The sequence below is a fragment of the Beta vulgaris genome, chromosome 9, assembly GCF_026745355.1.
Source record: "Beta vulgaris subsp. vulgaris cultivar EL10 chromosome 9, EL10.2, whole genome shotgun sequence".
In the NCBI taxonomy this organism is placed as follows: Eukaryota; Viridiplantae; Streptophyta; class Magnoliopsida; order Caryophyllales; family Amaranthaceae; genus Beta; species Beta vulgaris.
Window position 1 is genome coordinate 5,491,336 of NC_079210.1, and position 11,777 is coordinate 5,503,112.

General features: G+C 38.3%; 2 protein-coding genes across 2 annotated transcripts; one reads left to right on the forward strand and one right to left on the reverse strand.

Moving 5' to 3' along the window:
• Window positions 1–220: 220 nt before the first annotated feature.
• Window positions 221–3,864, forward strand: LOC104883160 (hypothetical protein). The gene is made up of 2 exons (XM_010667630.2): window positions 221–296; window positions 2,634–3,864. The coding sequence occupies exon 2, from the start codon at window positions 2,655–2,657 to the stop codon at window positions 3,744–3,746; it is 1,092 nt and encodes a 363-aa protein (XP_010665932.1). The 5' UTR covers window positions 221–296; window positions 2,634–2,654; the 3' UTR covers window positions 3,747–3,864.
• Window positions 3,865–7,269: 3,405 nt separating this feature from the next.
• LOC104883184 (uncharacterized) lies at window positions 7,270–8,874 on the reverse strand. Its single transcript, XM_010667667.2, has one exon. It carries the CDS (start codon window positions 8,872–8,874, stop codon window positions 7,270–7,272), a length of 1,605 nt encoding a protein of 534 aa, XP_010665969.1.
• Window positions 8,875–11,777: the final 2,903 nt, after the last annotated feature.

The following is an 11,777-nucleotide window of genomic DNA, read 5'->3' on the forward strand; positions in this document are numbered from 1 at the left end:
TAAAATCTAAATATTTTCAAAAACGACCTTATCTATTGCCATTCCTAGAGAGATGGTTAGACTTATTTGAAATTTGTTTTAGTGAAACTTAATTTTTAAATAATTAACTGGCTCATAACAGCTGGCAGTTGGCAATGGCACGCAACAAAAAGTACAAAATAAAAACAAAAATAAAGTAAAATATTAAACTCTAAGTTGTCTAGTCCACTGGAATCTACTATATAATAGGTGTTCGAAGGACAAATGGTGCACAATCTGCTTCAGCACTTTTTCATTCATTGAGTTCTATTTCGGAGGTACGCCTTTAAATTTTTAGCATCTATACAAAGTCTGTTTTTTTTAAGGTATACAAAGTCTGTTTTTTTTTTTTAAGGTAATCAAAGGACGGGCTGGGTCGGGTTTGGCTGGGTTGCCAAATAAATTAGCCTGCTTGTGGAGCTAGGCTGGGATGAATTTTGGGACTTTCTCTTCTTGACCAAAACCCGCTTTTTCACGAGAAAAATAGCAGGTTCTTTGAGTCAAAATGAGGACCAAACTTTGAAATGAAAATTCATGTTTATATTGTTCAAAACTCATCTTAAACAAAAAAATATCTGAAAATTTGTTTTAAATAAGTCAATTTTTGCACGGTCTTCTCATTTTAAGTTTATATTTTGATTATTTCTGATTGAGTTAGGTTTGTATGTCTGATTTTTTCTATTGAGTTTTAACATGTTTGTGACTTGTTTAGTAGGTTACTTTTGATACATGTTACAATGTCCTTTTGTCTAAAACAGGTGAGGGAAGCTAGGGTGGCGATGAGACATTGTAACACGTAACATAAGTAACTTATTAAACAAGTCACAAACAGGTTAAAACATAATAAAAGAAAACACACATACAACTTAACTCAATCAAAAATAATCAAAGATAGACTTAAAATAGAAAGAACGTATCTCTTTTGGCTCTGCCTCATTAGCATCAAAAAAAAAAAAATAGAAAGAACGTATAAAAGTGGACTACTTATTTCAAACAATTTTTCAAAAATATCAGGTCATGCCAAAAACCCGGCTCAAAAGATCTGCCCGAGTCTGGGCATTTTTGGGATCAGGCTAACCTTTTCTTAATGTGCCCTCACAAGTATACTTACTTTGTTCCCCAACTCAATTTTATTGACAAGTGGTCCAGTTAATCTACACTTTTCTTCTAAATTCATCTGCTTTTTACTTATCATTGCTCTTAATGTGCGCTAACAAGTATATTTGCTTTGTTTGGACAATCCTTGGTGATTTAACAGTATTTTTGAAAAAATAAGATTCGACACTATTTTAATTACCGTTATTGCTACAGTCAAACTAACATCCTAGAAAGCTTGTATAGATAGGACTTTTTTTCTTTTAATTAACTTGCATCTTTTGAATTACTCATGATGACAAGGTGTTTGATGAGTTGTTTTTGCATAAGTTTTCATTGACTTTTGGTTTTTCAATCTCATGAAACAAATTAAAAGAATTTGATGATAGATGAATAGGTTTATTGGTAGTTAAAAAGTAAACTTCTCATCATCCAAAAATTTAAAAGTTGTATACTGAGTGTTGGTTTTTACTTTGATCTTGCATTAAGCTGCTAACTCCAATAATTAACTTAAAAACATATATGTAGAAATTAAATAATCAAACAACCTACTACATAAATCTACGAAACAAATAGTCGGTTAAATCAGGTAAATAAAACTATCAACAATTAGGTAAAAGTAACAATCAATAGCCAAATACCCAGTGGCGGATTCAGCGTGGCTTAAGTGGGTTCAACTGAATCCACACGGATCCGGACTAAAAACTGAAAAATAAAGACAATAAGGAAAGAATATGTAATAAATACGCGTTATATTTAATTTGATACCAATGTGCCTCATCCGTAAACTCCGCGTGATAGAATGTCTCCCTGAGACAAGGTCGCGGGTTCTACAACTTATATTTCATTTTTTGGTCTTCTATTTCCATTTTTTTAATCCTCCCTTTATTATTTAAGTCTCTATATTTATAAATTTCACCCTCCCACCAAGTATTAATACATCAAAAGGTAATGAATCCAGGTTATTTTTCGTTCTCTTCCCGTTCTCCAATTAATCATGCACTAAGTTAATTACTATGTTAATTATTTGATTCACTGCTCATATATTTATATGATATGTAATAAAAAGTGTGCTAGTTGCTAATTTTTTTTTTCATTGTTTCATATCTTAGATATATAATAATTACTTTCAACACTTAATTGATAGTTTGATTTAATGAAAAATGTCTTAATAATTGATACTCAAAGGGTAGTTCATTTTATAACTCTGTATTTGTTTATAAGATATTAATCTTTTGTTAGTACAATATTTTAATTTTTTGTTACAATGTAAGCAAGAATGAAAGCTTTGTTAGATACAGTTGTTGAAGGTTTTCCTTTATATTAAAAAATGTAACTATGGATGGTAAAATCTAATTTGAAATTTATGTTTATTCCGAACCCACTTGCCTCACTTCCTGAATCCGCTACTGGAAATACTCTTACGATACTTAGGGAAATTTTCTCAGTACTGGTCTACTGGAGTCTGGCATAATTAGTTTTGATTCATTGAACTAATATGAGTGAACCTTACGTTGCAGAACATAAAACAGGCAGAAAGGATGGCGTATGATCTGAGTGATCCGTTGGTGTTCATTGGTTCTGAACTACGAAACTCAGTTCTCCAAGGGTTTAGGGCCCCTGCAAAAGACGCTGCAAACCCCAGGAACATCAGTTTTACAGCCGATGCCACTATAACAATAGCGTCAACAGGTTCAGCTGCTACAGCTTCATACAACGAATTAAAGGTGTTCGGTGGTACCATCAAGGGGGCTAGTTTGGATAACCTGATACAAGATCTTAGAAACCAGAATTTGCGCGTAAATCGTGACGGATATTGCTATATTCGTATTCCTGGTACCCGCCTCTTAAGTGGGACACGGTTTCTAAGGCTAAATGACTTGTTTCCTTGGGATGATTATGTGGACGATCTTACAACTTATAATCCTGAGCCTTCATCCACCATATGGAATCGCGTACGCTCCAATAATACGACTAAGAAGGTGGTGGACTACGAAAAGCTTGATGCAGATCTCAAGAAGGCGAACAACGACAATGCTACATTGATTAATGAAAACAACGATCTGAAGACAAAGCTAAAGGGGAATAATGATGCCGATGTGAATCTTAAGAAGGCCAAGGATGAAATTGATAATTTGAATATACAGGTAAGTGATTTGAATGATGTAATTAATACAATGCAGAATAACTGGTACACAGCTGCTACTATTCGAGCGAGGCCACTGCCGCCAAACACATTCAATGTGATTAAAGTTAACCCTCGTGATTATCGCCTTGGTGATAATAGACCTCCGTCGAGCTTGCCTTGGATGGGAGGGCATACTAACCAAGTATCAGAACCAGTTGATGATTTCAATGATTTTGTGCCGCGGTCATATGATGTGTATATTAGTACTGATTTACCTTATGATTTTGACATAAACTTTTGGTGGGTTATCCGGTTGGACATGCCTTCTTCAGGCCCCTACGGCTACATGATGGCTTACTATGTTGGTCGTCATGACCGCCATCGCCCTTCCAACTACTTTAATGGAATTGCTTCAACTTATAGTTCCAATGGGTTCTTAGACTTAGATCGTATTGGTTATAAGTATTGTTTCATGTTAAGAGCGAGTTTATCACCATTACGTTAGAACTAGGAGGAATATAATGTAACAAGTGATCGGATAAGATCTTTCAATCGTGTATTAGATATACTTTTTAAGAAGTAATTTACCGACTATATAACAGAGTTTCACTTATACTTTTGAGATTAAAAAAAAAAAAGTGTTTTTATCTTCATTTGTTAACAAGAAACAACTTTTAAAAAATTTATATTTGTTTTGTCTAAAGAGCAAACGAAAAATACTATATAATTCTCTAAGGAAAACTTTGTTTGAGATTAGTAAGGAGAAGTGTCCTACTGGACAAGAATCCCACACAAGCTTATCCGGCCCTTCTACACAGGGAAGACCCTTTGATAAATGTATTGTTATATGGTTGGAGTAACACTCGAATCATATAAGTTTAAAATTCGAACAAGAATAGCACTGAGTCTAGCACTGAACTTTGGGTATATTTCAATTATGAAAAACTCGAACGAGGAAAGGAAATAGATGGATATTAGCTTAACTTAAATCAACTTAGATATAGACACACCACTAAGTAGAATTAAGGTTCCTAAGATCACTAATTCACTACATAACTCAAGCTAGAATAGTTAAGTTAGCAAAGGCACTTAGATTAATAAAGTCATTAATCAAAGCAAAATATTAACTCACGTTATGTCATAAAACTCATATATCATTTCATTCCCTTCAATTCAATATTTATACAAGTCATGTCTTAATTGCAAGAAAAACAACTAAGTAACTACCATCAATCCACTAACTATTACATGGAGATCATGTCCTAAGTGATTCAAACAATACTTTGGACGTGCATCATGAGACTTGGAACGTGAATAATCCCGTTGCCACTCTCTTCACCAACTGCTCCATGATCTTCTTAACTTCCCTCAAGAATAGGAATGTTGTTGTGGTCTTTTGAATTGGCGCCTAAGTATGCAGCTCTTTGGTTTGAAAGTGCACGACACTTTTGTAGGGCTTCCATAAATAACTCATCATGTCTTCCTTGATTGTAGGTGCCTCTTTGCTTCACGTACTTAGGTAGTTCCACTTACAACTTAGTTTATTACATAGTCATTTCGGACTTTAGGGAAAGCAAACAACAACACTAACTACTTTAACTAGTTGACAACATCCACTAATTAAAGCTTACATGACTCTTCTAATAAAGCAATAAAGATAGAAATTAACTTAGCTAATCATAGATGATTAATTAACTAAGCTAACTAGGGACTCACTAAAAACATCACATGAAATGAAAGAATTAAGAACATCTCTTAATGTCATAGCTATCATGTGCATAAGTGGTCGATCAATGGATGGACCTCCATCATCCTCCCCTTCTTTGGAAGAGCTTGACCTCAAGCTTGGTAACTCTTCATCTTCATCATGAAATGGACTTAAATCAGCCACATTGAAGGTAGCAGACACACCATAGTCTCCAGGAAGTTCAATTTTGTATGCATTGTTGTTCACCTTCTCAACCACCTTGAATGGACCATCTGATCTAGGGCTAAGCTTCGACTTTCTCTTAGAAGCAAAGCGTTCCTTCCTAAGGTGAATCCACACCATGTCTCATGGCTTGAATTGCACATCCTTCTTCTTCTTGTCTATTCTTTCTTTCACCCTCTCATTTGCTTTGGTTATCTTTTCTCGTACATGCTCATGCAACTTTTGGATCTCTTTGGCTCGTGTTTCAGCTTCATGGCTATATTTTGTGGGGGTTGGAAAAGGGGCTAAGTCTAGAGGAGTGGAAGGGTTTTGACCATAGACCACAAAGAATGGACTAAGACCAGTAGTCTTGCTAGGGACTCGGTTGTAGGCAAACTCAGCATGGGGTAGCATGTCTTCCCATTGTTTAGGGCTTTTTGTGGCTAAGGCTCGAAGAAGGGTGCCTAAGGTCCTATTTGTGACTTCAGTTTGGCCGTCGGTTTGGGGGTGGCTTGATGTACTAAACATGAGTTTCGTTCCCATCTTTTTCCATAATGTAAGCCGAAAATGACTTAAAAACTTAGAATCACGATCACTCACCATTCATTTAGGAACTCCATGCAATCTAACAATTTCCCTAAAATACAAGTTAGCACAAGAAACAACATCATTAGTAGTTTGGCACGCTACAAAGTGTGCCATCTTAGAAAACCTATCAACCACCACCATGATTGAATCCTTTTGGCGTTGGGTTCTAGGTAATCCAACAATGAAATCCAAGCTCACATCCTCCCAAGGTGCTTGAGGAACCGGCAATGGCATGAATAAACCTTGGGGTAGCAAATGCCCCTTAGCCTTTTGAAATATCAAAAACCTCTTCACTAGGAACTCCACATCTCTTGCCAATCTAGGCCAATAGAAATACTCACACACCAACATGGTTGTCTTCTCAATACCAAAATGACCAGCAAGGCCACCTTCATGGAACTCCTTGATCAAAGATTCACGAACACTATGCCTAGGGATACACAAACGATTTCCCTTGAAAAGAAACCCTTTGAGTAGGTAGTAGTCCCCTTGAGCATGATTGTGGCACTTCTCAAACAAAACACCAAAATCTTTGTCATCTTTATAGCATTCTTTCAACAATTCGAGCCCTAAAACTTTTGGACTCAAAGAAGTTAGTAACAAATATCTCCTTGACAATGCATCCGCACCCTTGTTCATCTTTCCAGCTTTGTGTTTGATTGTGAAATGGAACGTTTGTAAATACTCCACCCATTTGGCATGTCTTGGTTGAAGTTTTTGTTGGCTTTGAAGATACTTAAGAGCTTCATGATCACTATGGAGAATGAACTCCTTAGCAATAAGATAATGCCTCCAATGATCTAAGGCTCGCACCAAGGCATAAAACTCTTTATCATAAGTTGAGTACTTCCGTTTTGCCTCATTAAGTTTCTCACTAAAATAAGCCAAAGGCCTACCATTTTAAGAAAGAACAGCTCCAATTCTCATGCCAGTTGCATCACATTCTACTTCAAAAACTTCATTAAAGTTTGGTAAAGCCAATATAGGAGAACTAGTCAATTGGTCCTTTACCTCATCAAACGCCCTTTGAGCCTCTTTGTTCCATTCAAACTTCCTCAAATTTGTAAGCCTAGTAATAGGTGCCATGAGTACACTAAAGTTTCGAACAAACCTCCTATAAAAGGAAGCCAAGACATGAAAACTTCAAACCTGTTGCATGGAGGTAGGAGTAGGCCACTCCTTGATTGCTTGTACCTTCTTCTCATCAGCTTTGATTCCTTCACTAGATACAATAAAGCCTAGAAATACAACTTGACTAGAATAGAAATGACACTTTTCTAAGTTTTCATACAAACATTTGGATCTTAAGACTCTAAACACTTGTTCTAAGTGTTTTACATGCTCATTTTCATTAACACTATACACCAAGATATCATCAAAATAAACAACTACAAAGTGACCAAGAAATGGCTTCATAGTTTGATTCATTAAACGCATGAAAGTACTAGGTGCATTAGACAATCCAAATGGCATTACAAGCCATTCATACAAACCCTCCTTTGTCTTAAAGGCCGTCTTCCATTCATCTCCTTCACAAATTCTTATTTGATGGTAACCTCAAATCTATCTTTGAAAACACTTTAGAACCATTAAGATCATCCAACAAATCATTCAACCTTGGAATAGGAAAACGATATTTGATTGTGATCTTATTAATAGCCTTACTATCAACACACATGCGCCATTCACCATTCTTTTTAGGGACTAAGAGAGTAGGTACTGCACAAGGACTCAAAGACTCTCTAATCATGCCTTTAGACAACAAATCATTCACTTGTCTCCTTATTTCTTCAGTTTCTTGTGGATTTGTTCTATAAGCATGTTTATTAGGCAACATAGCTCCAGGAATAAGGTCAATTTTGTGTTGAATGTCTCTTTTAGGGGGAAGGCCGTGGGGTATTTCTTGTGGAAAGACATCTTTGTAGGTTTCAAGTAAGGGAGCAAGCAAAGGGTGATTTAGATTATTATCAACTTCTTCCTTTTGATCTATATTTAACAATACTTCTCTAAAAGGACTAAGTTCATGATAATAAGATTTTAAGAGGGTGGTAAGTGAATGATATTTCTCTTTTGTGGAATGTTGTTTCGTTTTCGACATGGACATGATAGGGGTGAGGGTTACTTTCTTGCCATTTTTCGTGAATGAATATGTGTTTCTATAACCATCATGAATAACTCTCCTATCAAACAACCATGGTCTCCCTAACAAAACATGACATGCATCCATAGGTATCACATCACACCAAATCTCCTCTTTATAATTACTACCAATGCTAAAAGATAATAGCAATCTATGAGTAACTTGAATACCTTTGCCTTGATTGAGCCATTGAATCACATAAGGTTTAGGATGAGGTGACGTAGGGAGCTTGAGTTTGTCCACCATTGTTTGAGCAGCAACATTGGTGCAACTTCCTCCATCAATGATCAAGGTACAAACCTTGTTTTCAATTGTACACCTCGTATGAAATATGGCCTCCCTTTGTTGTGATTCCTCATGATCTGCCACGCCACTTAAGGCTCTTCTCACCACCAAGCATTCTCCTTCATCTGGACCAACATATTCATCTTCATAACCTTCTTCTTCACACGCTTCATTTTCCTCCTCATTCTCATCTTCTAGTGTCTCAAGTTCCATAAGGCTTACTACCTTCTTGTTAGGACACTCAGAAGCAATGTGTCCTAATCCTTGGCACCTAAAACGTCTCCTAGGTGCTCGATTTGGAATAGGGGTGGTCGTAGAAGTAGGGGTTTTTGGGACATAGGGTTGGTTAGGTTTTGAAGGGGTAGGATTTGGCTTAGTATAGGTGGTTGTTTTGGCAAAGGGGCGTGATGCCTCCATTTTCCCTTTGGTCTTTTGTTGTTTCTCAACTTTGTGTGCGAGGTTTATTAGTTCCTCCAAGGTAGAGAAGGGGTGTAATTCAACAACATTAGCAGTTTTAACATCTAATCCACCAATGAATCTTACCAATGTTTGTGGCTCATCCTCCTTAACTTCACACTTCATAAGATAGGCTTCGAATTCCCTTGCATAATCCTCCACTGATTTCGATCCTTGTTGTAGATAATGGAACTTGGAGAAGTTCTCTTGGACATAATAAGTAGGAAGAAACTTTTGTTTGGGTAGTTTCTTCATCTTGGTCCATGTTCGAACCTTTTCTTTCCCTTGTCTGTATCTCTTGGTGCATACACTAGCCCACCAAGTTGATGCATATTTTCGAAGCTTGAGAGCCAAAAGCTTAACTCTCTTATCTTCAGGGATTTGTTTCTAATCAAAAACTCTCCCAACTGTTCTCAACCATTCTACAAACCCATCTGCATCAAGCTTACCATCATAGTCAGGGATATCAACCCTAATATCATTATGGTTTCGTGTAGGATTGTTTCGAGGAGCTCTATAAGTTTCATCACTCTCTCCATCAGATTCCTCATAGGCATCATCTCCTCTTTGTCTCCTGAGCCTCAAGGTTAGTTGCCTTAGTTGTTCTTGCATTAAGGTCATCCTAGCCTCAGCCTCACGTTTCTCGGCCTCCATAGATCGAAGTAGTTCTTGCCAATTCTCAGGTACTTGGTTAGATCCAGACATGGTTGCCTTCGTAGCTATTGCATGATTCAATGTTTAGTTTTCCATATCAATCTGAACTATGGTTTTTATGTCCTTCGTATTTAAATTTTTTTTTAAAAAAATTAATCTGATGCAGATTTATAACCTGCACTCCCCCCACAACCTGCACTCCCCCCACCCTACCCACCCTACCAGAATGCCCCTGCCCACCCCAACCAGCACCCCTGCCCACACCAAGGCCCACCCCTGCACGCCCCCTGCCAGCCCCGTACACCCCAGCCACACCCTTGCCAGCAGCCATGCCCACCCCCTACACTCCCCCCCACCCCCAGCCCACCCCATGCACTTCCCCCTGCCCTGCCCCCCAGCCCACACCCTTGACTCCCCTTCACCCCATCCCAGCCCACCCTCTGCCAACCCCTCCACCCAACATCCCACACCACCCCACCCCCACCCAAAACCTCCCTTCGACACAAAAAAACCCGATGAAATTGCAATAATATATGACAAGTTTTTGAACGTAATAATTAACTTTAAATATATATTTAATAATGTAAAAAGTGTACATAGAATTGATGAAGGCCCTCCAACTTGGTGTGTTATTCTTATAAAGCTTGCAAGACAACCAAGGAGTAAACACATAATATAAGAATTCAGTCATTTACCATAGTTAGTAGTTCTAAAAATGACATATACCTAATCAAAAACAAATGCAAGCCTAAAACTCTACGCACTAGATATATTATATCTCATTTTATCATAATCAAAAAGAAAATGGAGTTAAATGACTCGAGAAATAGGAATTGGACGCGAAAAGGCATAAATAGGCCTAAAATCACATTTCCTAATATACAACCAACAACAAATGCAAGCCTAAGAATCTACATAATAGTTACATTATACCTCATATAATCATGTTGAAAGAGAATTTGGGGTTAAATGACTCGATAAGTATGATTTGGGCGCAAAAAGGCAAAAATAGGCCTAAATTGACCTTTTCGTTCCCGAAATGCAACAAACAACAAATGCAAGCCTATAACTCTACACAATAGTTAAGTTATACCTCATATAAGCATGTTCAAAGAGAATTTGGGGTTAAATGACTCGATAAGTACGATTTGTGAGCGAAAAGGCAAAACTAGGCCTAAATTGACCTTTTCGTTCTCGAAATGCAACAAACAACAATTGCAAACCTATAACTCTACACAATAGTTACATTATGCCTCATATTATCATGTTCAAAATGAATTTGGGGTTAAATGAATCGATAAATATGCTTTGGAAGCACATACACTCACATATTCAAATCACACACGTATAGAGCAAGCTAAGATAGTGATATGTTCAACTGTATGCATGCAGCCAAAGGTCCTTATCACTCCAACCTAACCCATCCTAGGACGTCTAATCTCACTGGTGAATATATGCCAACTTTTCAACTCTAAGGAAAATCAGGCAGCATTTCCCTACAGTTCTCCAAGTACACAATGTAGATAATTGCTTATCTACATATGTAACCAGAGAACAATATAGAGAAACGATAAGCCAATAATCTCCTCAGAATTGAAAAGAAGACACACATTCACCACCTAAGTGATATCAAACGTCCAAGAAAAGTCCCAAACCGGGGACTATTCAAAACTTACTCTTAATGAGTAAGTCTTGAACGGGTATATAGGCATATGATGATGATTCAAACAACTTGTAAATTTCATAGCTAAATTACATTGCGTTTTCATACAATCTCATATCAAGAAACACAAATAAATCTACCTCCACAACCCTCCCCCACCCCGGCTAACCCTCCCCCACCCTCCCCCACCCCTTGCCAGCCCTCACCCACCCCCTGCCCAACATCCCCATCCCTCCCCCACCCCCTGCCATCCCTCCCCCATCCTCTACCCAGCATCCCCAGCCCTCCCCTACCCCTGCCAGCCCTCCCCACCCATTGCCAACCCTCCCCCACCCCTGTCCAGCCTCCCCAACCCTCCCCACCCCTGCAAGCCCTCCCCACCCCTGCCAGCCCTCCCCACCACCTGCCAAGCACCCCAACCCACCCTCCCTCAGCCCTCCCCCACCCCAACCCACCCCAAACAATCACTCTTTGAGCAAATACAAGCACATTTAACAACAAAAAATAGAAGTTTCCATCAAATTAAACAAAAATTAGAGAAATGTAAAAGAAGAGAGATAATGAGAGGGGATTTAGCGCGAAAGCAAGTGAGAGAAGTGATGCTCTAGAATAACTCGTAGTGGAGGAGAGAAGAGAGGAGAAGGTGGTGCAGCTGCGTGGTGGTGGCGCACTAGTCGTGGTGTCAATGTAGTGGAGGAGAGAATGGGTTATACTTGTGGCATCAATGTAGTGGAGGGAGGGGAGAATGAACCAATGGCGTCAATGCAGTGGAAGGAGGAGAGAAGGTGGTGCGTCGTCGTGGCGGTGGCACGCTAGTGGCGCTAGCGGAGTTAGGGTTCGC

What these genes read in the sequence shown, in the direction of transcription:
- LOC104883160 (XM_010667630.2), top strand. Translation starts at nt 2,655, where the DNA reads ATGGCGTATGATCTGAGTGATCCGTTGGTGTTCATTGGTTCTGAACTA.
- LOC104883184 (XM_010667667.2), bottom strand. Translation starts at nt 8,874, where the DNA reads ATGAAGAAACTACCCAAACAAAAGTTTCTTCCTACTTATTATGTCCAA.